Source organism: Podarcis muralis, chromosome 2 (assembly GCF_964188315.1).
Source record: "Podarcis muralis chromosome 2, rPodMur119.hap1.1, whole genome shotgun sequence".
Lineage (NCBI taxonomy): Eukaryota > Metazoa > Chordata > Lepidosauria > Squamata > Lacertidae > Podarcis > Podarcis muralis.
The window spans coordinates 121112378-121140354 of NC_135656.1; the positions used below are offsets into that span (position 1 = coordinate 121112378).

Below are 27977 nucleotides of genomic sequence, written 5' to 3' on the forward strand. Positions count from 1 at the left end.
ATGAATTATTAATAGATGTTAAAGATAGAAGAGGTTTCTCTCTACCGGATTTAAGATTATATTATAAAGCATCATGCATTTTCTGAATCTGGGATTGATAAATTTAACAAATTTGGAAGGTCATGATAATAGAGTTGGTTGGCATGGGTATCTATGGTATCATAAGGCAAAAGTTCACAAAAGATTCTATAATCATATAAAAAGAAACTCGATTCTTAAAGTCTGGGAGAAATACAAAGATCTGTTAGAACAGAAAACACCATGGTGACTTTCCCCATTAGAAGCAAGATCTTTGAAAACAGTGAATATGGGGACAAATTGACCAACATATAGAGAGCTGATTTCGTGTTTGTTTCTTTTTGTAATCTTAACATGTATATGTTTTCCCAAAATCTTTCACAGGAGGTCTTTGTAGATGGTAGATTTTTTCCACTATAATGAAGCCCACTTTTTCTAATCCCAACCTCGTTTTGTTGGATCATTGTTGAGTTTTTGTAAACAAGTTTCGCTCCACCCAAGCACCTGTGCAAGGAGCCACATCGAGAGTTTGTGATCCATTGGAGAGCCAATTCTTCCCCTTATCATTGTGTAAATCATGGTGATTTAGTTCTCTAATTCTGCCAAAGCTCAAGGGACTTCCCTGAATATCACATCTGAGACCATTAGCAGAAACTGCCAGATTTGGGAGTAACAGGAGGCAATTCCTTTCATCAAGCCTGAAAAAGGTCGGGGTATAAATATGTTGCACTCCACTGAGATCTTGGGTTGGGGGTTTCAAAATAGCTGGGATGCTGTCAGTGTGATATCACCCTCTTTGAACGAGAAGCCCTGGTGGGACTTCATCTGTATTAGAAAAATCATTGATAGCAGGCAGCTTTGTTCAGTTTTGGCTTCTTTGAAGCAAGCAGGCAAGAGGGAAGTGAGTGACAGCCTCAGACATGTCCATGATAATACTACTTCTGCTCTACAACGTCTATGGACAGCTGAAGGGAAAATGTCCCTTGAATTTAGTGAGAGACCAGTATAATCCCTTTAACTTTTACAGAGCAGGAGACCATCTCATTGGTGGGATTATCCCCACACTAAGTGGAATATCTCAACCAGGCTCTTTCTCCCAGGATCCTTTTATCCACATATCTCCGTAAGTAAATTATGTGGGGATGAGTTTAATGGTAGGAAACCATAAATCTAATGCTTTAAACCTCATTAAAACAGATGGTGGGTATTTCCTTGCATCGGTCCCTGCTAAAACCCAGTCTCTTCATATGTCTCTGTTTTGCAATGCGATTCTGGAAGGGAGCAATATGAACCCTCTAGATATTTTCACCATCTTATTTTGAATAGCACACTCTGATAACAGATTAAAGATTTTACCTGACCCATAAGATTGGACCCTGGTGTATGTCTCCAAATCCCCTGGATCAATGCCTTATTTCCTTTTGCCTTGCTGTTTATTGGTTTTAAGTTGCATTTTCAATTTTACTATTGTATCATGGCATAGTATGAAAAGTCTTTCTTGTAAGGTTGTACAATCTTAGAAGGTGGCATGGCTGTTACTGTCATGATAGACACTGTCACTTCTGATGTCATGATGGAAACCTTCGCTTCTGAATATACCACAGCATTACTGGATAGGCACATCTGCCTTGCCTTTGTAGTGAGGATTGTCCCAACATTTGAAGGCGGGTTGGCTATTAAAAGCCTGTTTATGACTGAGCATGAGTATCACCCTAAAACTAAATTTGTATTGCTTCAAAATTCCCTTCATGTTGCAGAGTGAGGAAAGTTACATGTGTTGTTAAATTGAGGGTGATGATACAGAATATATGATATCTTGCAGAAGTAAAGACATAGATTTACTCCACAATCTGGCCTTCCTGCTCGCCATCCACGAGATCAACCAGAATCCCAGGCTCTTACCCAACATCACCCTGGGCTACAATATCTTTGAGAACTATCACAATGCAAGAATCACATACGACGCCATGGTAGAGCTGCTCTATACCGGTCATGCAAGTATTCCAAACTACAGGTGTGGAAGGCAGAATAACCTGCTGGCTGTCCTAGAAGGTGCTGATTCTGAAATTGCTGTCCATATTTCAAACATGTTGGGCATCTACAAAATCCCACAGGTGTGAAATTGGGTGCACTTTAATTTCGCTTTGCTTTGAATGGCCTCTGTCTGATGGACAAAGTTAGTGTCAATCTCAAGCTTTATTTGTCCTTTCAACAGCCTTCTTTCTTTCTTAATTCTTCTGGATTACAGGGTGTTGAATTTCGCTCTAGTCCACACAGAATGAATACAACAGAAAATCTATTGACATAATATTAGTCTGACTAGGGTTTGGTTACCAAGTGTAGCCCAAGGCTGCAACTGAATCCAACTTACCTGGGGCTAATTCTACAAGTCTTGCTTTTTAGCAGACCTGGTTAGGATTGTTCCTGGCACAATTTCTCTATTAATAAATATATTTGATATGGAAATTCTGTGATATGGGGATGAGATGCATACAAGAGGATTCAAAGGAAGCCAAGCAAGACACTTTTCTCGTCCATTCCCTTCCAGGTTAGTTATGGGTTTGTCTCCCATGACATCAATGATAAAACTCAGTTCCCTTTTTTCTACCGGATGCTCCCCAAAGATGACCACCAATACACAGGGATTGTCAAGTTGCTCCTCCATTTCAGATGGACGTGGATCGGTCTCTTTGCTCCAGACAACGACAATGGAGAAAGGTTCATGAGGTCCTTGACCCCTATGCTCACCTCGAATGGGATTTGTGCTGCCGTCTCATACAGAATCCCAGAAATGACTCAGTATAAAGTGAAAATTGACGTTGATTCATTTCTCACATGGAGACAAGTCAATGTATTTGTTCACTATGCAGAGACTCGTTCTTTCTTCAGTGGGATATTCTTTGTAAATCAAATACTCACATTGTGGCTACAGTCCACTGAGGGGAAAGTCTGGATCACCACAGCTTTGTGGGACATCACCCCAACACTGTCTGACTGGAGATTACAACTCCAGCACCGCCACTGTTTCTTTTCCTTCTTAATTCAGACAGAGGTTGCCCTAAAACAAGACAATTTTGACTTCAAACGCTTAGTTCCTTACTGGAAGGAAGTGTTTGATTGTTTCTTTTCAAAGCACTTGTTTTCTGTGAAAGAACGTCACAGATGTGAACAAAAGGGGGAATTGCCCCTGGATATTCTTGTGCAGAGTCTTTCTCCAGACAACTACAACATCTATAGCAGTGCGTATGCTGTGGCACATGCCTTAAATGCTGCTTACTCATCCAGATCCAAGCAGGTGGCAATGATGGGTGGAGGAGACAGGCGGAGGCTTCAGAGGCTACAGCCATGGCAGGTATTCCTTTTTCCATCTCTGATAGCTCCACTGAAATATACATATTATATGCATGAAGATACCAGTCTCCCCAGTGCCTCCTTCCAAGGGAACACAAACCCTGGATCCGAATTGAGACCCCTAGATCTTGAACTCCGGGAGCAGGTTTTGTGGTGAGCCAGTGTGGTGTAGTGGTTAAGAGCGGTAGACCTGTAATCTGGGGAACCAGGTTCGATTCCCCGCTCCTCCACATGCAGCTGCTGGGTGAGCTTGGGCTAGTCACACTTCTCTGAAGTCTCTCAGCCCCACTCACCTCACAGAGTGTTTGTTGTGGGGGAGGAAGGGAAAGGAGAATGTCAGCCACTTTGAGACTCCTTTGGGTAGTGATAAAGCAGGATATCAAATCCAAACGCTTCTTCTTCTTCTTCTCCTTCTCCTTCTTCTGTGTGTGTATATTCAGATGTAATTAGGTGTCATTCTGAATCAATATAGTGGGCTGAGTCTTTCAAAATTGCACTGATATTTGGAATTCCTGAGCAGTGCTGGGAATGAGGCTACTAGTACCTTCTCTAACGGGGTTATGTATCAAGTCTCCTTCCAGGAGGAAGATTAGAAAAAATGAGAGACCTGCACAGGGAGCCTCAGAACTTAAGTTCCATCAGAATTTTTCCACTTTGAGACTCCTTCAGGTAGTGATAAAGCAGGATATTAAATCCAAACTCCTCCTCCTCCTCCTCCTCCTCCTCCTCCTCCTCCTCCTCTTCTTCTGTGTGTATATGCAGATGTAATTTGGTGTCATTCTGAATCAATATAGTGGGCTGAGGCTTTCAAAATTGCACTGGTATTTGGAATTCCTGAGCAGTGCTGGGAATGAGGCTACTAGTTGTTGTTGTTTAGTTGTTTAGTCGTATCTGACTCTTCGTGACTCCATGGACCAGAGCGTGCCAGGAACTCCTGTCTTCCACGGCCTCCTGCAGTTTGGTCAAACTCATGCTCATGCTACAAGTACCTTCTCTAATGCGGTTATGTATCAAATCTCCTTCCAGAAGTAAGATTAGAAAAAATGAGAGACCTTCACAGGGAGCCTCAGAACTTAAGTTCCATCAGAATTTTTCCACATCTCTATGTCTATACCCAATACCTTCTCATAGCCTATCAGATTTTTAAATATATATATATATTTTTAGTTCTGAGGCAAAGTTTGTTTTTAAAGGAATGAATAAGGGAATTCACATTGCTGAATATAAAGCTTTAACTGTATATAAATTGTCTTCACCTTCTGCTGAGCAAGATGGGAATGTAAGGATCAATGACTCCACTTTCCATAACACATTTAAAATTAGGTGTCAACTTGCTTTCCAAGAAAAAAATATCACCATCACTTTGGCATCTTTGGGTCTACTGTTCCTCATGTTCCAGGACAAGGACATAGGTACCTCCCTAGCCAAGCGAAGTCTCAGGGTGTCCATTTCCTGCCCCCAAATTGAACTCCTGATGTGAAGGATTCCTTTCTGTGCTTGAGACTGACCCAGAAACTCCAGCGGGTGCAGAATGCTGCAGCGAGACTCCTTACGAGGTCTTCGCTGCGAGATCACATTCACCCAGTGCTATACCAGCTGCACTGGCTCCCGGTGGAGTACAGGATCAGGTTCAAGGTGCGGGTTTTAACCTTCAAAGCCCTATACGGCCTAGGACCCTCGTACCTACGGGACCGCCTCTCCTGGTATGCCCCACAGAGAAACTTACGGTCTTCAAATAAAAACACCTTGAAGGTCCCAGGCCACAGAGAATTTAGGCTGGCCTCAACTAGAGCCAGGGCTTTTTCGGCTGTGGCTCCGATCTGGTGGAACACTCTGTCACAAGAGACCAGGGCCCTGTGGGACTTGATATCTTTCCGCAGGGCCTGCAAGACAGAGCTGTTCCGCCAGGCCTTTGGCCAGGGCACAGCCTGACTCCCTCCTTCGGCAATCTTCGCGGAGCTCTGGCCCAATGGTTGCCAGTGGCTTGAATTAATTAATTTTATAATGAATGATTTTAGAATGTTGTTTATGCTGTACTTTTGTACTGTTTTATTGTTGTTAGCCGCCCTGAGCCCGGCTTCGGCTGCGGAGGGCGGGATATAAATAAAATTTTTTTTTATTATTATTATTATTATTATTATTATTATTATTATTATTATTATTATTACTCTGTTCTCTGTGTTGTCTGGATTAAGAAGGGAAATTTATCCCCAAATGGGCAGCACTGAAATAACCTTCATTTTCTCTGTGTGCCATTTTAGTTCCACCCTTTTCTAAGCAACTTTGAGTGTTACAATACTTCCATGGATGGCGTATATTTGAACAAAGATGGGGAACTTGCAGCCAGCCTTGATATTTTGACCTGGATCGTGTGGCCCAACACTTCAGTGGCTTCAGTGAAAATTGGGAGTCTAGAGCGGCAGCCGTCCCAAGAAACCTGGTTCCGCATTGACCGGGATGCCATTGTGCGGCTCAAGGGATTTACGCAGGTGAGGAAAGCCATGGATGGAAAATTTATCAGTATTGATTGCTGTGTAAGACCTCTCACACATTGCAATGTTTTTAAGAATATACATACATCAGCAAAATAGGAAGCTATTTGAATATAAGACATAAATAAAAGGACATGTATATGTGTTTATAGATACTGTATTTTTCGCTCTATAGGACGCACCTGACCATAGAACGCACCTAGTTTTAGAGGGGGAGAACAAGTAAAAAATAATCTCTCCCTCTCTGCGCAACGCCCCTTCAGCAAAGCGGCAGGAGAAACGGAGCCCCTTCCATTTCTCCTCCCGCTTCACTGAAGGGGCGCTGCGCAGAGAGGGAAAGCTGTGCAGCACCTTTCCAGCGAAGCGAAGCCTGGAGAGCGAGAGGGATCAGCGCACACCAAACCCTTTCGCTCTCCTGCTGCGCTTCGGAGGCTTCGTGTTGCTTTCACTGAAGTCAGGGAGCCTGCAATCGCTCCATAGGACGCACACACATTTCCCCTTAATTTTTGGAGGGGGAAAAGTGCGTCTTATAGAGCGAAAAATACGGTATGTACATTTAGTCTCGAGAATATAGCATGTGCACATCTTTATAGTTGGATAAGTGTTTTTATGTTTCTAGACAATGTCCTGATCTGTTGTTAAATAGTGGTATATAAACACTTCATAAAGAAAAGGAAATGAGGGGAAGTTGAAATGGGTGAAAGGAAAACCATGCACTCTAGTAATTTGTTGGGTAGTAAAAGAGAGGTCATTTAGGGTTACCATATTGTGATGGGGGGGGGGGAGGACAGCCACAGCCGCTGCCAGCCCAAGCCTGGTAAAGAGGCACACACGTGTGGGCGCACTGCCACGACCACACGCCTCTTGTCCTGGCTTGGGGTGGCAGTGGCTGAGGCATGCAGAGCAGCCCAAACCCAAACCCAAACTGCCCAAGGCTGAACCCAATCCCAAGTTGATGCCAGTCTGAGCAGAAAAATGACCCCAGCTCTTACCTGATCTTCACTGCAACAGCCTCGCTCTGATACTGCACTTCGATTTCCAGAGCACATTGCCCTCCCAAGCATGTGCAAATAATGATGATGATGATGATGATGATGATGATGATGATGATGATGATGTCTTATAAAACCCCAAACACGCACATTTCATGTAAAATGCACATCGGCCCCCAAAACGAGGACATGTCCAGGAATCCCAGACCTATGGCAACACTAAGTAATTAATAAGATATGACAAGAGGCAGACATCAGTTTAGAAAATTTATTCACTAAGGAAACATGGAAAACTGATGAATGCAGCTTCTGAAAGACTACTGGCCATTCTGAGAACAAGACAGGCAAACCTAAGAAACCACTTCTAGAGCTTATTGATACACTTCTAAGCCTTTCCCTTCTCTTTATGGTTAGACCTTGCCACAGTCACAGTGCACCAAAAGCTGTCACCCAGGATACGTCAAGGTGGTTCAGGAAGGAAAGTCGTTGTGCTGCTATGCTTGTGCACCATGTGCAGAAGGGACATTCTCCACTCGGGAAGGTAAGGGATGCCAGGGAGAAAGGAAGCCCTTTCAGGAGAGCACAGACTTGGAATTAAGCCTTATCAGAGGAATTGGCCACTCTCCAGGCACCGGGCTTAATTCCTTGTTTACCTCCCCGTCTGCGACTCCCGGCAAGACCAGGGGAGATCTTCTATCGGCGATCCTCCTCTAACGTGAGAAGAACACACCACTCTTCCCCTCCTCCCTGCCATTTCCCAGGGAGGGGAAAGAGACAGACAGAAATGTATTTACATGCCTTTTATTTCTGTCTTTCAGCAGTACAGAGAAACGTGTCTGCACTCTCTTAACACCAATAGCAGAGAGAGAAACTCCTCCCCTGTATTTCCTGTACTTCCAGTACAGGTCAGATGACACTCTGAGCTAATATCCGGTGCTCAGTACAGTAAATAGACTGCCCCTTTGTTCCCATGGTACAGTCCCAAACATCAACATCCTGTCTGGCATTCCAGCCAGCAGGAGGAGCTCGCTCCATTGCTCCTTTTTCGCAACATAATTTGGGGTATGTTTCTGTATGTTTGTTTAATTTCCAGAAATAGGTAAGTGTGATCCTACATTATTTCTGGAGATTAGAAAAACAAATGCTAACTTCACGATTAATGAGCTAGATGGATGATCCTGGGGGAGGAGCTGGGCATGAAAACCAATGTGTGACATGACAGTTGGTGACATGTCTCACCAGCCATAAGAGTCTGATCCAAAAGGTGAATCTTCCGTAGAATTAACACAGGGAGGGTGAAATCCCAATGCGCACCTTGGAGTCTCATTTGCATTATTTGGAAAATTCTATGCTTTGGGTCTAAGCTGCCACCCAGAATGATGTTCCAAGCAATGTTGAAGAGTCTAGATCAATATTATGGATGGAACAGAGGTACCATGACAGTGATCTCTCTTGCTCATTGCAGATGCAGAGCATTGCAACAATTGTCCAGAAGATGAGCATCCGAGCAAGGACCAAGATCAATGTGTCCCCAAAATTATCAGCTACCTAGCCTATGAAGATACTTTGGGGGTCCTCTTGACTTCCATGGCACTCTTATTGTCTGTAACCACAGTCTTTGTGATAGGAATCTTCATTAAATTCCTGAAAACTCCCATCGTCAAAGCCAACAATCGGGACCTCTCCTACATCCTGCTTGTCTCTCTCTTGCTCTCCTTTCTGTCCTCCTTCCTCTTCCTTGGGTGGCCAAGGAAACTGACCTGCCTTCTCCGACAAACAGCCTTCAGCATCATCTTCTCAGTTGCCGTGGCTTTGGTATTGGCTAAAACCATCACTGTGGTGCTGGCCTTCATGGCCACAAAACCCGGGAACAAGGTGAGGAGATGGCTGGGGAAGAGTCTGGCCAACTCCATTGTCATTTCCTGTTCTGGTGTTCAAGTTGTCATCTGCACCATCTGGCTGGGCATGTCTCCCCCTTTCCCGGAGTCTGACATGCAGTCTCAGCCTGGAGAGATCATCATGCAATGCAACGAAGGGTCTGTGGCCATGTTTTATGGTGCCCTCGGCTACATGGGCTTCCTGGCTGCCATCTGCTTCACGGTGGCCTTCTTTGCAAGGAAGCTTCCAGGGTCCTTCAATGAAGCCAAGCTGATCACCTTCAGCATGCTGGTCTTCTGCAGTGTTTGGGTGTCCTTTGTTCCCACCTATCAGAGCACCAAGGGGAAGTACATGGTAGCCGTGCAGGTCTTCTCTATCTTGGCCTCCAGTGCTGGGCTTCTGGGCTGCATCTTCCTTCCTAAGTGCTACATTATCATTTTGAGGCCTGATCTGAATACAAAGGAGCATCTCACGACAAAAGCTAAAGACAGCACCTGACTCTGAAAATATGATTTTATAGCTGAACTGCAGTGCAGCAGTAATGGAACTGCAGTACTTCTCATTTCAATGTAGCTTCACACATGATAAATCACACTTGTTGGAATTTATTAAATTTATTTATTTCATAAAATTGACATTCCACTTTGTTGTAGAGAACAACCTCAAAGCAGTTTCCAAAAGGATAAAGCAAAACAATTATCATTTTATTTACACAAAGGTGAAACCACAATAGAATCAACTAAAACAAATTAAAATTTGTACAAGCTTTATGAACATCTTAGTGAGCCTGTCTAAATAAGAATGTCTTCAGTAAAAATGTCTACCTTGAATGTCTCTGCCTGGTTTGAATAAAAATCAATGCATAATAACTCATCACTAGTCGCAGACCTTTTGTATTTAATGTTTTAGAAGTGCTTGTTTATTGGAGTGTCATCCATCAAACTGGCCATTGGCAGCTGCTGGTCTTTCCTTCTTGGCTACGGTTGTTTCTGTACAGGGCAGCCTCACCAAGTTGGGTGTAACATTGGGGGGGGGGGGCTGTCTAAATGAAAGAAAGAATCATCCAAAAATCCTCAAGCCTCTTACATGTGAATCACAAGATACTCCCACTGGCAGCAGCTATTGGTCTGTCTCTCAACTCCCCTCCTAATTCACCTCTTATCAGATATTCAGCCTGGCCATGGGCAAAAGGAAAGAGGAGGGATGGGGTGGGGGGAGATAGTCAGGGGGGCCCTGTCACTCTCTCAACACTCCCCAGCCCAATCCTGGCCAATTCCCCCTGCCTCTTTTCCCTCTCGCACACACTCGTGGCTAGTTTTCAAGCATCCAAACCGAAGTCACTCCTGAAATGCCACAGCATTTGAAACACAGCAGAAACCTTCCAGCGCCAGTTGCACTGGGCAATCCTCCCTCTTTCTTTCGCACTCTCTCTGCCCCCACTTTTAAAAAATAATAATAATATTATAATAATAATTTATTATTTATACCCCGCCCAACTGACTGGGTTTCCCCAGCCACTCTCGACGGCTTCCAACCAAATATTAAAAACACAAAACGGCATCAGACATTAAAAACTTCCCTAAACAGGGCCGCCTTCAGTTGTCTTTTAAAAGTAAAATAGTTGCGTATTGCTTTGACATCTGCTCTGAGGGCGTTTCACAGGGCGGGTGACACCACCGAGAAGGCCCTCTGTCTGGTTTCCTGAAACCTCACTTCTCACAGTGAGGGAACCGCCAGAAGGCCCTCGGCGCTGGACCTCAGTGACCGGGCTGGACGATGGGGGTGGAGATGCTCCTCCAGTTATACAGGTTGAGGCTGTTTAGGGCTTTAAAGGTCAGCACCAACACTTTGAATTGTGCTCAGAAACGTACTGGGAGCCAATGCAGATCTCTCAGGTGTTATATGGTCTCGGTGGCCACCCACGTAGACCGCATTGCAGTAGCGGGAGATAACTAGAGCAAGCACCACTCTGGCAAGACAGTCTGTGGGCAGGTAGGGTCTCAGCCTGCGTACCAGATGGAGCTGGTAGACAGCTGCCCTGGACACAGAATTAACCTGTTCCTCATAGACAGCTGTGAGTCCAAAATGACTCCCTGGCTGTGCACCTGGCCCTTCAGGGGCACAGTTACCCCATTCAGGACCAGGGAGTCCTCCACACCAGCCCACCCCCTGTCCCCCAAGAACAGTATTTCTGTCTTGTCAGGATTCAACCTCAATCTGTTAGCTGCCATCCATTCTCCAACCGCCTCCAGGCACTCACACAGGACCTTCACTGCTTTCACTGGTTCTGATTTAATAGCGAGGTAGAGCTGTGTATGATCCCCATATTGATGAACACCCAGTCCAAACCCCCTGATGATCTCTCCCAGCGGCTTCATATAGATGTTAAAAAGCATGGGGGAGAGGACAGAACCCTGAGGCACCCCACAAGTGAGGGCCCAGGGGTCTGAACACTCACCCCCCACCACCACTTTCTGGACATGGCCCAGGAGAAAGGAGTGGAACCACTGTATAACAGTGCCCCCAGCTCCCAGCCCCTCAAGATGGTCCAGAAGGATGTTATTGCCGAAGGTATCAAAAGCCGCTGAGAGATCCAGCACAACTAGGAAGCAGCTCTCACCTTTGTCCCTAGTCCGTCGGAGATCATCGATCAGCATGACCAAGGCAGTTTCAGTCCCATGGTGAGGCCTGAATCCCAATTGGAAGGGATCCAAATGGTCCGCATCCTCCAGGTGTGCCTGGGGTTGTTCAGCAACCACCCACTCAATCACCTTGCCCAAGAATGGAAGATTTGAGACTGGGCGATAGTTGGCCATATTGGCCAGGTCTAAGGATGTATTTTTAAGAAGCGGTTTAATGACCGCCTCTTTCAGGGGACCTGGGAAGGCTCCCTCACAGAGGGAAGCATTTACCACCCCGCAGACCCCATCGCCCAGCCCTTCCCGGCTTGCTTTTATCAGCCAGGATGGACAAGGATCAAGAAGACAGGTGGTTGGTTTCACTCGTCCAAGCAGCCTGTCCACATCCTTGGAGGTAACAGATTGAAATTGATCCCATGACTAGACAGGACTCCAGCACTCTCCCGCCCCAGCCCTGCTCCCACGGTGGAGTCTACCTCCTTCTGAATCTGAGCAACTTTATCTGCAAAAAACTTTGCAAAAGCATTGCAGGAGATCTTGGGGTCCCTACTAGGCCCCAATGACGAAGGTGGTTCCGATAGATTGCGAACCACCTGAAAGAGTCTCCTGCTGCTGTTTTCTGCAGAAGTAATAGAGGTGGTGAAGAAAGTCCTATTTGCTGTCGCCACTTGGTAGGCTTGATGTTGAGCTCTAACCCTTGTCTGGTCCGATTCAGAGTGAGTTTTCCGCCACCGGCGCTCTAGCCATCTCAGCGATTGTTTCATCGCCCTCAGCTCCGGGGAAAACCACGGGGCTGTCCGGGCTCCATGCAATCGAAGAGGACGCTTCGGAGCCAGACAGTCAATGGCCCTGGTTAACTCTGTATTCCAATGGGTCACCAGGGAATCAGCTGAAAGGCCATCAGCATGGGATAAAGCATCCCCTACCACTCTCTGGAAACCATTTGGATCCATTAAATGGCGGGGGCAGACCATCTGATTTGGTCCCACCTCCCTGCAGAGGGGAAGGGTTGCAGAGATGTCCAGTTGCACCAGGAAGTGATCTGACCATGGCACTTCTTTTGTTTCCATTTTACTTAATGTCAGATCACCAACATCCATAGAGGGTGAACACCAGGTCTAAGGCATGTCCACGGCTATGAGTTGGGCCAAAGTTATTCAGGGACAGCTTTCCATGAAGTCCCAAACGGCCCCTTGTAAGGTCGTGTCGGCATGGATGTTAAAATCCCCTGGGACAACCAAACTAAGTGCACATCTTCCATGACCTGAAGCAGCTCGGGCAGGGAATCCTTGGTGCAGTGGGGAGGTTGATACACCAAAAGGACAAAAGTACAACTCCCATCATCCCTAGCTAACAGGACCAGTGGTCAGGGATGATGGGAATTGTAGTCCCAAAACATCTGGAGGGCCGAGTTTGCCTATGCCTGGTTTACTCTATTGTGGTTTTTACCTTTTTGTAAATAAAATGGTAACTGGGAAGGAAGATGCAGCCCAGAAGCCCAGCACTGGAGGCCAACATAGAGAAGACCTGCACTGCTACCATGTATTTCCCCATGGTGCTCTGGTAGGTGGGGACAAAGGACACCCAAACACTGCATTCGGTGAAGAGCTTGTAGCCCGGGCTGCTGCAACAAACAGTCATACAAGCCTTAGGGAGACAGAGACACAAGAGGGAGCTTCATTGCTGAGTGAGGATTTGAACTCCAGCCTCCCAGGCCCTATTCCAGCACTCTAACCATTACTTCACATTGTGAAGACACAAAAGCATATGCCATGCTGAAGGCACAATAAACAGCTATATGGAAATTCCCCAAGCCCATTGTGGTAAACCAGGATGCTTTGCTCTAAGTGAGGAAAAGGAAATCCTGTTTTTCTATGTCAAGCCTCCTCTTGATCCTTTTTCCTTGGGGGAGAGGGAGAGATTTGCTATAAAAGAAGTAATATACCAACATAAGTAGGCAACAGGCCTCTGCCAGATGTCATGCAGTTGCCCAAGATAGTTCAGGTAACTCCTAAAAGGAAACATTGAACTTTGACTCTTATTTCACCAAAGTTGGGCATGTCAGAATTTGGAGCCAGATTTCAACCTTTTTTACAAACATGTTTTTCCTCCAGCGCCACACCTGCAGGTGGAGCTGCATAAGGAGTTCAGAGTGTCACAGAAGTGATACTTCTTCCCTTTATAATTATCAAAATAATAGTGATTCATGGGGAGAGGGGTGCTGATACTTTGCACTAAAGCCCAGGGGATTTGTCCAAAGATCAACTTCGAGTCTGCTAAAAGATACACTGGAAATTAGAACAATATGAGGTTTTCTCTTGCATCTGAGCCACACAAACGTCTCCTGTGCCACCGAAAGCCTGGGCTGAGATTGAGGACAGGCCATAATAACTCTGCCCTTTGTGATTCCTTGGCTGGGCTCCATCAAGAACGCTACTGAACAACCATAAGCACTACAACAAAAGCTTTGGCTTCTTCAAACGATTGTTCTAATTCATCGTAGGAGAGGGGTGATCAAGGAGGAAGCACTTCCAGGAAGACCCAGGATGGCCCTGGTTCTGCTGCTGCTACTGCCTTACGCAGGCTGCGTGATACAAAAGACAAGGTGCCCTCTTACTCTGAAAAGGGATGGAATAGACTCAGCTAATTATTACAGGCCAGGAGACCACCTCATCAGCGGGGTCATCTCTGCCACAAATACTTTATTTCGAGCTCATAGCTTCAACAGCACTCCCTCTACCAGCTTTCTTTGGTAAGCCGTTTTGTGGAGATGGAATTATGGGTGCTTTGCTTCCTATCATTTGCTCCCTTCTTTCCTTCCTACCTTCTTCGCACCTGGCCAGGTGGTTGGGTGCTGACTGATACCAGCTACAAAAGCTGAGGATGCTGAACAGACTCTTGGGCTGCAGGGTTGTTTGGCAGGGTTGTTGTGGGAGCAGGGGATGTTGCTGCTGGGTTTTTTTACATCTTGATTTTAGATATTGTGATTTATGCAGAAATGGTTCCATTTGGTTGTATTTTTTTCGTTTTTCTTCATCGTTTTGTTATGTTGCAGTTATTCATTTTTCACATTGTAAGCAGGGGGGCCAACTTGAATAAAATATTGGGGGGCAAGTAAGCCCCACCCTGCATTGTCACATGATGTGGCACACGAGCATCATTTGAATAGCAATGCCCATCAATAGCAGCCCCCTCAAATATTTTATTGGGGGGATGAAGAGACCTCAGCCCCTAGGAGTTGGCTCCTGTGGTTGTAAGTACCTTGAGCATGGCTTGAATTGTGGAAGGGTGGCATGCAAATAAAATTGTCTGTCTGTCTGTCTGTGTGTGTGTGTCTGTGTGTGTGTGTGTGTAACATGAGCTCCAAATGTCCCCACTTACCAGGATTTCTCTCATTATCTAGTACTCCCTCTAAAAACATAAGAGCCCACTGAATCAGGCAAAATGCATCCTTTTATCACAGTGGTCAATCATATGCACGTGGGAAGCATGCATGCAGAAAGATTCATGGAATATTAGGTTAGCAAGGGATGCTAGTCGTCATGTTCTCCATTCACAGAGGCAGCATGCCTCTCAACACCAGTAGCTGAGAATTGCAAGTGGGGAGAGTGCTCTTGTGCTTGCTTCTTGCTTCTTGGCTTCCCATGAACGTCTGGTTGGCCGCTATCAGAACAGGATGCTGGAGCAGATGGGCTCCCTTGGGCCGGATACAGGAGAGCACTTCTGTAAAGGATGGCAGCACAGGACAATGCCGCCTACCTGCCAAACTTTCCTCTCAAGTCCTCTGAACAGATGCAGGCTTGTAGCTATAGTAGTCCTTGCTTGATTTTTGCAGGGACAATCCCTGCCCCCCAGTTCTGTCATAGCTGCATTGCACATCGCTGCATGTAGCCCAGGTACAACATCTTCATTCAGCATCTTCTTGGCCGTTCTTAAGATTTTAAAGAAGGCAACTGTTGCTAGGTCACTGCCATTTGTTGTTGTTGTTGTTTAGTCGTGTCCGACTCTTCGTGACCCCATGGACCAGAGCACGCTAGGCACTCCTGTCTTCCACTGCCTCCCACAGTTTGGTCAAACTCATGCTGGTAGCTTCGAGAACACTGTCCAACCATCTCGTCCTCTGTCGTCCCCTTCTCCTTGTGCCCTCCATCTTTCCCAATATCAGGGTCTTTTCCAGGGAGTCTTCTCTTCTCATGAGGTGGCCAAAGTATTGGAGCCTCAGCTTCACGATCTGTCCTTCCACTGAGCACTCAGGGCTGATTTCCTTAAGAATAGATAGGTTTGATCTTCTTGCAGTCCATGGGACTCTCAAGAGTCAATCCAACACCATAATTCAAAAGCATCAATTCTTTGGCGATCAGCCTTCTTTATGGTCCAGCTCTCACTTCCATACATCACTACTGGGAAAACCATGGCTTTAACTATACGGACCTTTGTTGCCAAGGTGATGTCTCTGCTTTTTAAGATGCTGTCTAGGTTTGCCATCGCCTCTCTCCCAAGGAGCAGGCGTCTTTTAATTTTGTGACTGCTGTCACCATCTGCAGTGATCATGGAGCCCAAGAAAGTAAAATCTCTCACTGCCTCCATTTCTTCCCCTTCTATTTGCCAGGAGGTGATGGGACTAGTGGCCATGATCTTCGTTTTTTTGATGTTGAGCTTCAGACCATATTCTGCGCTCTCCTCTTTCACCCTTAATAAAAGGTTTTTTAATTCCTCCTCACTTTCTGCCATCAAGGTTGTGTCATCTGCATATCTGAGGTTGTTGATATTTCTTCCAGCAATCTTAATTCCGGCTAGGGATTCATCCAGCCCAGCCTTTCGCATGATGAATTCTGCATACAAGTTAAATAAGCAGGGAGACAATATACAGCCTTTTTGTACTCCTTTCCCAATTTTGAACCAATCAGTTGTTCCATATCCAGTTCTAACTGTAGCTTCTTGTCCCACATGGAGATTTTTCAGGAAACAGATGAGGTGATCAGGTACTCCCATTTCTTTAAGAACTTGCCATAGTTTGCTGTGGTCGACACAGTCATATGAATAGTCAATGAAGCAGAAGTAGATGTCTTTCTGGAACTCTCTAGCTTTCTCCATAATCCAGCGCATGTTTGCAATTTGGTCACTGTCATATGGCCCATTTAATAAGTGTTCATTCTGATTCACTTGTGAGAAGGCCAAGCAACATGCCATCGAGAGGTTGTTATCCCACACTTTCTAGTATGTTTTCTGTCACTTTCCTTCCTCCCCCCCCAAAAAAAAGAATGTCTCTGGGCTTGGTGGGATTGTTGTAATTGAGCCTAAATCCACCACATTAATGGTGTGGCCGGAATTTGCTGGTGTGCCATTGACTCTCACCCACAAGATAGCCACAGTCTGGAAGCTCCCATCATTAGCTTATCCACAGTCCCGCACAGCTGGGGGGAGGGAGGTGTTTGCAGAGCAAACACGGGGCAATGAGCAGCCAACAGAGCAGAGTAATGCTCAGCCAGGGAGAAGAACATGAAAGGGGTCTTCAAAAGGAGGTAGTGAGGCTTGGTGGGACAACTGGGGGAAGGGTGTTCAGATACTTTCAACTATTAGAAACAGGAGGTTGTGTTTATCCTCTGTGTGTGTTTGCAGCTGAGCTGCAGCTGCATGTGAATGTATGCGCGTTTGTGTGCGCATGAGCATGCAGTTGCTATGACTTTGCTTGATCTGCACTATAGAGTACACTAGACTCCATTGCATGCGTCGTATATAATGAGAACAAATGCAGGAGGCAATGGTCAGGAAAATGGAAAATTAAGGGGGGGGGGGATTGTTGGCAAGAGGGTGAATCATCAAGAGGGTGAGTTATCTGTAAAAAGCTTGTAAAACAACCAGATTTAAATCTGATATGTTCACTGAATGCTCAAGGATGATCTGATACGTACGTTTTTGTAGGAAAGGAACCACAAAATACTGGCAGCTCTTGTCCTTTGTGTTTTCCATCCAAGAGATCAATCGGAATCCCAAGCTCTTACCCAACATCACCCTGGGCTACAGCATCCATGAGAACTTTTTTGATGGAAGGGTGACCTATGACGCCTTGCTGGACCTGCTGTCTCCTGGGCAGGCAAATATTCCAAACTACAACTGTGGTAGACAGACTAATGTATTCACTGTTTTGGAAGGGGCTGGCTCTCAAAACTCCATCTGGATTTCAACCTTGCTGGGCACGTATAAAATCCCACAGGTAGGAATGCAGACAGGTGGGGCATTTGCTGGCTGAGTCTAAATCCAGGGAATGCAACAAATGGGTCGGATTATGTCCAAAGCGATGCTGGAAAGAGACACTTTTTTTAAAAAAAAATATTTATTACTTTTACAACAATTTAAACACTACAAAAAAAAACAAAGAAAAAACAATACAGTACTATACAAAAACACTAACACTAAAACATTAAACTAACAAGACAAAGCAAAAACAATTTAAAAACACATCAAAAAAGGGGGGGGGGGAATTCAATATCTTATCTTTCTTTCACATATTTCAACGACCTTTTTGTATTCCACTTCTATTAATTATTTCAGCAATTCCTTTCCATCTTCCCCTGTTTTCTATCCTATAATTATCTTAACACAAACTAACCTTATTTTTTCCTTTAATGTTCTATTAATCTATTTATACTTAATTCCTTATAACCTTTCTACTAAAGCCATATAACTTCATTCCAACATTCTTCTAACATTCATTAATTTTACAATATTTCTGTAAATAGTCTTTAAACTTTTTCCAGTCTTCTTCCACCAACTCTTCTCTCTGGTCTCGGATTCTGCCAGTCATTTCCGCCAGTTCCATATAGTCCATCAACTTCATCTGCCATTGAAAGAGACACTTTTTAAAACAGAGAATTGTTGGTGAATTGAAATAGATTTCACTGCTCTTGGAGGACAGAAACATATCTTTCTTTTCTCACATAATAATAATAATAATAATAATAATAATAATAATAATAATAGTAATAATAATTTATTATTTGTACCCTGCCCATCTGGCTGGGTTTCCCCAGCCACTCTGGGCGGCTCCCCAGCCACTCTGGGTGCACAATTTCAAAACAAGACTATGGATGCTTCCATACAACATTTTATGGTGGACTTGGTGTTGCTCATACATGTTTTTCAACATCCACATGGCATTATCCTCATCAAAATGTCATCAGACATTATTTTTCAATTTATACCAGCTTTAGTGTTTGGCGGGGGGGACATTTAGTAAAGAGCCAAGCTCGTTTCATTAATTATGTGACAGCCCTTTAGATATTTGAAGATGGCTATCATATCTCCTCTCAGTCTCTTCTTTTCCAGACTTAACATATGCGGCTCCTTCAACCATTCCTCATAAGGCTTGGTTTCCAGACCCTTAGTCATCTTGGCCACCCTCCTCTCCACATGTTCCAGCTTTTCAACATCCTTCTTAATTTGTGGTGCCCAGAATTGGACACAGTATTTCAGGTGTGGTTTGACCAAGGCAGAATAGAGTGGTACTATTACTTTCCTTGAACTGGACACTATACTTCTGTTGATGCAGCCTAGAATAGCATGAGCTTTTTTTTGCTGCTGCAACCTACTGTTGATACGTGTTAAGCTTGTGGTCTGCTAAGATCACAAGATACCCCAGATCCTTTCCACATGTACTACTAGCAAGCCAGGTGTCCCCCATCTTATGTTTGTGCAGCTGATTCTTCTTACTTAAGTGCAGAGCCTTACATTTGTTGCTATTGAAATTCATTTTGTTAGTTTGGGCCTAGTTCTCCTATCTATAAATTCCTTCATCCAAGTCATTTATAAAGATATTGAACAACAACAGGCCCAGGACAGAACCCTGCAGCACCCTACTTATCACTTTTTTCCAGGATGATGAAGAACTATAAATGAGCACTCTTTGGGTTTGGTCAGTAAACCAGTTACAAATTCACCCTAACAGTTATCTCAGTAATCAGAGCATCCTTTTTTAAATGCTCACAAACAGATTGTTGAATTATCTGTTTCAGGACCTCCCCTGGTATCAATGTCATGCCTACTGGTTGGTAGTTACCTCCTTTTTGAAGATGGGGACAACATTTGCCCACCTCCAGTCTGCATGGACCTCACCTGTTCTCCAAAAATTCTCAAAGATTATAGACAGAGGCTTTGAGATTACCGTATTTTTCGCCCCATAGGGCGCACCTAGGTTTTTTGGGGGGAAATAAAGGGGGAAAAATATTTTTTCCCCAGGCACGGGGCTGGGGCGGGGAAGCCCGAGCTTCCCCCGACCCCAGCCCCCAGAACAGGCAGCTCTCCGCGAGCCGTGGGAGGGCTCCCGTGGCTTGCGCAGAGCTACCCAAAGCCCGGGCACGACTGCTCAGCGTGCCCGGGCTTTGGGGTGCAGGCAGCTCTCCGCAAGCCGTGGGAGCCCGGCGGGAATGCGAAAGCCTGCATTCGCCCCATAGGACGCACACACATTTCATTTTTGGAGGGTGTCCCCCATCTTATGTTTGTGCAGCTGATTCTTCTTACTTAAGTGCAGAACCTTACATTTGTTGCTATTGAAATTCATTTTGTTAGTTTGGGCCTAGTTCTCCTATCTACAGATTCCTTCATCCAAGTCATTTATAAAGATATTGAACAACAACAGGCCCAGGACAGAACCCTGCAGCACCCTACTTATCACTTTTTTTCCAGGATGATGAAGAACTATAAATGAGCACTCTTTGGGTTTGGTCAGTAAACCAGTTACAAATTCACCCTAACAGTTATCTCAGTAATCAGAGCATCCTTTTTTAAATGCTCACAAACAGATTGTTGAATTATCTGTTTCAGGACCTCCCCTGGTATCGATGTCATGCCTAGTGGTTGGTAGTTACCTCCTTTTTGAAGATGGGGACAACATTTGCCAACCTCCAGTCTGCATGGACCTCACCTGTTCTCCAAAAATTCTCAAAGATTATAGACAGAGGCTCTGAGATTACCGTATTTTTCACCCCATAGGGCGCACCTAGGTTTTTTGGGGGGAAATAAAGGGGGGGAATTATTTTTTCCCCAGGCACGGGGCTGGGGTGGGGGAAGCCCGAGCTTCCCCCGACCTCAGCCCCCAGAACAGGCAGCTCTCCGCGAGCCGTGGGAGGGCTCCCGTGGCTTGCGCAGAGCTACCCAAAGCCCGGGCACGACTGCTCAGCGCGCCCGGGCTTTGGGGTGCAGGCAGCTCTCCGCAAGCCGTGGGAGCCCGGCGGGAATGCGAAAGCCTGCATTCGCCCCATAGGACGCACACACATTTCATTTTTGGAGGGGGAAAAGTGCGCCCTATAGGGTGAAAAATACGGTACATACGCAAGCTCTTTTAGACATTTAGATATGATGTTTATGTATGATTATTTCAATATGATAGCCATCTTCCAATATCTAAAGGATATGGAAGATGGAGCAAGCTTGCTTTCTGCTGCTCCAGGTGGTAGAACCCGAACCAAAGAGGGAGATTCCAACTGAACATTAGGAATAACTTTCTGAAAGTAGGAGCTGTTTGACAGTAGAATGGACTCCATTGGAAGACAGTGGGCTCTCCTCCTTTGGAGGTTTTTTAGCTGAGGTTGGCTGGCCATCTGCCAAGGATGCATTAGTTGAGATTCCTTCATTGCAGGGGTTGGACTAGATGACCCTCAAGGTCCCATCCAATTCAACAATTCTATGTTTCTAATATTATTCCAGTGCAGGGGTTGGAAATATTTGGGCCTTGATTTGAACTCAAATGAGTCACAGATTTCCCATTCCTTCCCAGGTCAGTTATGCTTTTGTCTCTAACGTTCTAAATGATAAGAAGCAGTATCCTTTTTTCTACCGGATGGTCCCCAAAGAAGAAGCCCAGTACCCAGGGATAGTCAAGCTGCTCCATCACTTCAGATGGACATTGATTGGTCTCATTGCTCCAGACACGGACGATGGAGAGAGGTTCATGAAGACCTTGACACCTGTGCTCACCCGAAGTGATGTTTGTGTTGTCATCTCACTAACCATCCAAGGACTGAATACAAATACAATACGGACGGATTTGTTTCCATTCCTCAAGTGGAAACAAGTCCATGTATTTGTTTACTATGCAGAGATGACTTATTTCTTAGATGGAATGCTAACTGTACAAAATGCTCTTGAGATGAAATCCCTTGTTGGGAAAATCTGGATCACAACAGCTATGTGGGACGTCTCCTTGGAGTTGATGTACAGTGGCTTATCTTCCCAACAAATCCATGGTATTTTTTCCTTCTTTATTGAGACAAATGAAAGGACCAAATATGATGACTTTGAGCCCTTTTTCTTTGCTATCAAGCAGTTTTGGGACAAAGCTTTTCGTTGTTCCTATTTAAAGGATGCGTTGTCAGTGAAAGGCTGGACAAGATGCAGAGAGAGAGAGAAACCGGAAGTGCTGCTGCCCCAAGATGATCTGCAAAGAAGCCTTTCTCTGGACTGCCACAGAATCTACAATGCTGTCCAAACCATGGCACATGCCCTAAATGCTGCATATTCATCTAGATCTAAGCAAAGGGTGAGGGAGAGACTGGAAGCTCAAAGGCTACAGCCATGGCAGGTACAGTATTTTCTTTCCCATCATAGGCAGTCTGAAAAAGTTTGTGAATCCCTGGTTTAGGACGTAGAGAGCTCCTCATCACTAGAGAATGTGGAGTGGTAAAGTGAAAAATTGCAAACCCAGTTTCTGTTCCAATTTTTGCTCCGTTACACTGGACTCGGAGGACACAACCCTTCTGGTAACAAGTCCCAATCACTCCTTTACCTGGAGTGCTTGTTGGGATTTTTGACTACGTGCCATTCTGTGCAGCTTCACACAGAGTCAATTAAGAGTTGGCCAAAAGCCAAGGATGACTGAGCAGAGAGGAGTTATTCTGCCTAGAGATATGGGACCCTGGATACAGCTTTACCATTGGTAAATCTCACACAGGCATGATGACTTATGACCTTACTGATCGGATAGTTTGTTGGTCAGTATGGTGTTCTGAAGGGACGCGGGTGGCGCTGTGGGTAAAAGCCTTGGCGCCTAGGGCTTGCCGATCGAAAGGTCGGCAGTTCGAATCCCCGCGGCGGGGTGCGCTCCCGTTGTTCGGTCCCAGCGCCTGCCAACCTAGCAGTTCGAAAGCACCCCCGGGTGCAAGTAGATAAATAGGGACCACTTACTAGCAGCAAGGTAAACGGTGTTTCCGTGTGCGACTCTGGCTCACCAGAGCAGCGATATCACGCTGGCCACGTGACCCGGAAGTGTCTCCGGACAGCGCTGGCCCCCGGCCTCTTGAGTGAGATGGGCGCACAACCCTAGAGTCTGTCAAGACTGGCCCGTACGGGCAGGGGTACCTTTACCTTTACCTTATAGTGTTCTGAGAGTCGTTTGGAGTTTGTTAAGAGAGAGCTAGTTAAGATCCGTATCTGTTCCTGTATATGGTAACTTGCAGAGTCTGCTGTAAATAATAAACACCTCTAAGTAACCAAGTTACTAGTAGCAGCATTTTGTTCCTGCTTCATCCATCCTGCCTGCAACTGATTGCTTTCTGGAACTCTGCATATGCTCTGCTAAGGTCTGGCTAAGGTCCTGCAACAGGTCAAAGTTGCAAAACACCAATAGTTCTTTTGGGTAGGGGAGATAACATTCCTCGGGCTCTCTCTAAGCCTTCCTTCCTTCTCCATACCAGGCAATACCCATCTGGCTATGTTGTGGCGCCTCACTCCCTCCACCAAGCACACAACTTTGAGGGAGAGTGTGTGCTGTGAGTCCATATTAGAAACTTGTTTCAGTTTGATTTAAAAGGGGGAAACCTACCTAATCCATACTTTCAGAAACAATTCAAGAAATTCCCACTTTTATTAGTTTTTGTTTGATGCAGTTCTCCAACCAGTGCTTAGAAAAACGCTTATATTGGGGAAGGTGTGCATAAGAAATGAAAATATATATCGTAGTGTGTATATATTAGCCAAACCCACATACAAAGACGTGTCCATTAGAAGAAATGGGCACTAAAATGCTGATGAAACTGAACGAAGAACATGGAGAACAGAATTCAAGATTGGAAAAAATGAGAAACCGAGAGAACCATAATTGACTGAGCTACTTGAGTCTGCAACCAGCCCCAAATCAGAGCTGCTCCAAGCATGAAATGGGCAGAAATGGATAGTCAGTGTCCTTTCCCATGTTCTAAATGCTGCTCTTTTCTCTACCATTCTAGCTCCACCCTTTCCTAGGAAATTCCCAGTTCTACAATGCTTCCATGGACTTAGTGTATTTGGACGAGAACGGGGAGCTGGTAGCTGACCTGGACATTGTGAACTGGGTGGTGTTCCCCAATAGGTCCGTCCTCAGAGTGAAGTTTGGGAGTATCGACAGACAGGGATCCCCAGACCTGAAGTGCACCATCGACCAGGAGGCCATTGTGTGGCCAAAGTGGCTCAATCAGGTGGGGGGGGCAATCATATATTTCTTCTCATTGTATGTTCCTTAAGCTTTTATAAGTGTACGATACTCTGTTCCTGTCAACTCCAGCACTGGACTGTTGTTCAAGGTCTCAGACAAAGGTCATTTCCCAGCTCTCCTACCTAGCTGTTCACAAGGCGGGACCCTTGTGTATGGGGAGAGGGGGTATCACTGTTTTTTTGGGGGGGATGAGGGTACCTCCTTAAGTGTAAGAGCAGGGGCCAGCAAACTTTTTCAGCAGGGGTCCGGTCCACTGTCCCTCAGACTTTGTGGTTGGCACTGTGGTTGGGTTTGAGGAAACCTTGACCACCATATCTAGTTATTGGGGTATGTGAGACTCTTACACATGGGTAGGCAAACTAAGGCCCGGGGGCGGGATCCGGCCCAATCGCCTTCTCAATCCGGCCCACGGACGGTCCGGGAATCAGCATGTTTTTACATGAGTAGAATGTGTCCTTTTTATTTAAAATGCATCTCTGGGTTATTTGTGGGGCATAGGAATTTGTTCTCCCTCTCCCCCCAAAAAATAGTCCGGCCCCCCACAAGGCCTGAGGGACAGTGGACCGGCCCCCTGCTGAAAAAGTTTGCTGACCCCTGATCTATTCCTACAGCTGGGGCGTGCAACAGAGGAGACCCAGTTTTATATTACCATGCAACATATTGTGTCTCAAGCAACAAGGTGGTTGTTTCAGCCTTGCAGGGTTCGATTTAATTGCAAAATTCGCATTAAACTTACTATACTTTAAAAATGCAAGGCTCAAGTTGAACCTGGGGCTAAAGGTCCAGTTAGGCCCTTCCCAACCCTACGTCTTATTTACATTGTTACATTACCCTGAACATGTTTTCATTGACCCGCCTTGTCTTTATGCTTAGACACTTCCTACTTCCAGGTGTGTGGGAAGTTGTGAACCTGGATTTGTCAAAGTGATTCAGGAAGGAAAGCCAATCTGCTGCTATGACTGCATTCCCTGTGCAAAAGGGACGATCTCCACTCAGGAAGGTGGGTGACACCAGCAGAAAGGGAAGCCCTTGGGGAAGAATCCAGTCAGGCATCTTCTAAAAGCATTTCAAGGCAGGATGGGCTGGTATGCTTCAAGTACAGTAGAATTCTTGATTTAGGCAGGAGGTGAAATGGATGACCCATGAGGTCACTTTTGACTGGAAGCTTCAGTGTTGGGCTTCCTGTTTCCTAAGTTTCATATATTTCATTGGAATTTTGTATTTTTAATTGTGTTCATGCTATTGTTTTGATATATACTTTCAAGGCTCCGGGGAGCTGAAACACTGTGGGGCCCCAATCTTTTTTTGAGGGGGCCACCCCCCAATGTTTAGGATGTTGCATCAGGTCCCCTCAATCCTCTGGAGAAGGTGGTGCCTCTATATACTTGTACAGTGGAACCTTGGTTCTCGAACGGCTTAGTTGACGAACAAATTGGCTCCCAAACGCCAAAAACCCGGAAGTAAGTGTTCCGGTTTTTTAACGTTTTTCAGAAGCCAAATGTCCAATGCAGTTGTCAGCTATTGTTTCTGGGGCGCCTGCGCCAATCAGAAACCATGCCTAGGTTCTCAAACATTTCAGGAGTCGGATGGATTTCTGAAATGGATTAAGTTCAAGGACTAAGGTCTCACTGTATTTCTCTCACACATGTGTGTGTGTGTGTGTGTGTGTGTGTGTGTGTGTGTGTGTGTGAATTAAGCTTCTTTGAAAAGTCTGATAGAAATACCTAAATCACTAAATGCCTCCCAGCCACCCCTGCTCCTCAGCCTTACTACATGTTGTCATCTCACAGCCACTTGCCTTTTCAGGCTCTTTGGTATAAATTCTGAATCCAGATGTGCATGTTTTATGGAACTACGGTAGATTATTAGGCCTCAGCATAGTTCCCTGATACACCCCATGGCCTCAAAACAGCCCCCCCCATTGGCCTGATAAGCTAGAGGCCAACCTGATGAGCCCACCCACACCCACCTTAGATCCAATCTTGAATTAGTTCACAGATTAGTTAATATTTAATAATAATAATAATAATAATTTTTATTTATATCCCACCCTCCCCAGCCAAGGCCAGGTTCAGGGTGGCTAACAAGCAATAATAAAAACAAGTTGAATGAATACAACTTAAAAACAAGATTAAAATACAACATTAAAATATTGAAACATTAAAATATTAAAATTCAGCCTCATCACAGGAGGAGAAAGAAAAAAGAAAGAGGAGGAGGGAATCAAATTGGCTCCAAGCCAAAGGCCAGGTGGAAAAACTCTGTCTTACAGGCCCTGTGGAAAGAAATCAGATCCTGCAGGGCCCTGGTCTCATGAGGCAGAGCGTTCCACCAGGCCGGAGCCAGTGCTGAAAAGGCCCTGGCTCTGGTTGCGGCTAATCTAACTTCCTTATGGCCCGGGACCACTAGGGTGTTGCTGTTTATGGACCTTGAGGGTCTCCGTGGGGTATACCGGGAGAACTTTTTAGAATAAAAAACCCCCATTCTAATTAAAAACAGTATAGGGATGGTTGGAGGCAAGGAAGTCGACAGTTTGCCTCCTTCTGCCCTACCCAACCAAAAGCAGCAGGGTCTGTTTTGTAGGGTGCCCCTTCATATGTGACTTTTCTGCAGGGACCCCACTTGGAATGAGCCCCTATACACCATACAATTGATGCATATGTTCAACAGCTGTTGAGAGGAGTTATAGATCGGACCAACTTTGCTTTGCAAAGTGGCTTTCTCCACAGAAACAGCCAGATTACTCTGGGCCACCCAACCTGACCCACATTGATATGTGACTGTCTCAACTCAACCTGAATGCCAACATAATCCCTTCAAATAGGGTGGATATGGCTCAGGGCCTTGGCTGAATCCACTGAAAAGCTCTATTAAACATTACTCTTCTTCTTTGCAGATGCAGAGCATTGCACCAAGTGTCTAGAAGATCACCATCCAAACAAGGCCCAGTATAAATGTGTACCCAAGATAACCATCTTCCTCGCTTATGGAGAATATTTAGGGATCCTCCTAACTTCCTTTGCCCTCTTATTGTCCTTAACCACAGTGATTGTGCTAGGAATCTTCATCAAATACCTTGACACTCCCCTAGTCAAAGCCAACAACAGGGACCTCTCCTACATCCTCCTTGTCTCCCTCCTGCTTTCCTTTCTGTCCTCCTTCCTCTTCATAGGCCAGCCAAGGAAAATGACCTGCTTTCTCCGACAAACAGTCTTCAGCATCATCTTCTCAGTTGCTGTCTCTTCTGTGTTGGCTAAAACCATCACTGTAGTGCTGGCCTTCCTAGCCACTAAGCCAGGGAACAGGATGAGGAGATGGCTGGGAAAGAGTTTGGCCAACTCCATTGTCATTTCTTGTTCCACTGTCCAAGTTGCTATCTGCACCTTATGGTTGGGACTTTCTCCACCGTTCCCAGAGTCTGACCTTCACTCCCACGCTGGAGAGATTGTCTTGCAATGCAATGAAGGATCCATTGCCCTGTTCTATAGTTCCCTCTGCTACATGGGCTTCCTGGCTGCCATCTGCTTCACGGTGGCTTTCCTAGCCAGGAAGCTGCCTGGGGCCTTCAATGAAGCCAAGCTGATCACCTTCAGCATGCTGGTCTTCTGCAGTGTTTGGGTGTCCTTTGTGCCCACCTACCTGAGCACCAAGGGGAAATACATGGTAGCCGTGCAGGTCTTCTCTATGTTGGCCTCCAGTGCTGGGCTTCTGGGCTGCATCTTCTTTCCCAAGTGCTACATTATTCTACACAGGCCTGATCTGAATACAAAGGAGCACCTGACAACGAAAACTAAAGAAGGCACCTGATTTTTAACATACTTTTACATTATAACAATTAATGTCCAGCACAAAAGTCAGGAACCCCACATACAGAAATGTTTTTTCCTTTCACATAAATCCTGAATGATGAAAAAGAATTCATAATGTTCTTTTGGGCATAATGTTTGACATATGTTGTTGTACCACTGCCTGATCCCAGTATGTATCTGTTCAACAACACTAGTCTTTATGCAGTTTTCATCTGGGGTCACCCAGATTCATTTTGCACAGTTTTATTTTCTAATTCATTTCATTTCTATAGCAGTCTGATGCTTGGATTTGTTAGGCTACTTTATTGCCTATACTGATGGCTGTGCCATTTTTT

At 45.4% G+C, this 27977-nt stretch overlaps 2 protein-coding genes across 2 annotated transcripts; both read left to right on the plus strand.

Annotated features, from left to right (window-relative positions):
• The first annotated feature begins 1826 nt into the window (after nucleotides 1-1826).
• LOC144326806 (vomeronasal type-2 receptor 26-like) lies at nucleotides 1827-9229 on the plus strand. The gene is made up of 3 exons (XM_077923645.1): nucleotides 1827-2132; nucleotides 7268-7394; nucleotides 8319-9229. The coding sequence occupies exons 1-3, from the start codon at nucleotides 1827-1829 to the stop codon at nucleotides 9227-9229; spliced, it is 1344 nt and encodes a 447-aa protein (XP_077779771.1).
• A 4687-nt stretch (nucleotides 9230-13916) lies between these two features.
• Nucleotides 13917-27640, plus strand: LOC144326807 (vomeronasal type-2 receptor 26-like). Its single transcript, XM_077923646.1, has 6 exons — nucleotides 13917-14122; nucleotides 17293-17584; nucleotides 21143-21946; nucleotides 23589-23816; nucleotides 24707-24833; nucleotides 26730-27640. The coding sequence occupies exons 1-6, from the start codon at nucleotides 13917-13919 to the stop codon at nucleotides 27638-27640; spliced, it is 2568 nt and encodes an 855-aa protein (XP_077779772.1).
• The last annotated feature ends 337 nt before the right edge of the window (nucleotides 27641-27977 follow it).

Coding starts and splice junctions, on each gene's coding strand:
- LOC144326806 (XM_077923645.1), top strand. CDS start 1,827: ATGATATCTTGCAGAAGTAAAGACATAGATTTACTCCACAATCTGGCC. Junction 2,133..7,267: donor GCATCTACAAAATCCCACAG/GTGTGAAATTGG, acceptor CTTTATGGTTAG/ACCTTGCCACAGTCACAGTG. Junction 7,395..8,318: donor GACATTCTCCACTCGGGAAG/GTAAGGGATGCC, acceptor TGCTCATTGCAG/ATGCAGAGCATTGCAACAAT.
- LOC144326807 (XM_077923646.1), top strand. CDS start 13,917: ATGGCCCTGGTTCTGCTGCTGCTACTGCCTTACGCAGGCTGCGTGATA. Junction 17,585..21,142: donor GCACGTATAAAATCCCACAG/GTAGGAATGCAG, acceptor ATTCCTTCCCAG/GTCAGTTATGCTTTTGTCTC. Junction 21,947..23,588: donor AAAGGCTACAGCCATGGCAG/GTACAGTATTTT, acceptor CTACCATTCTAG/CTCCACCCTTTCCTAGGAAA.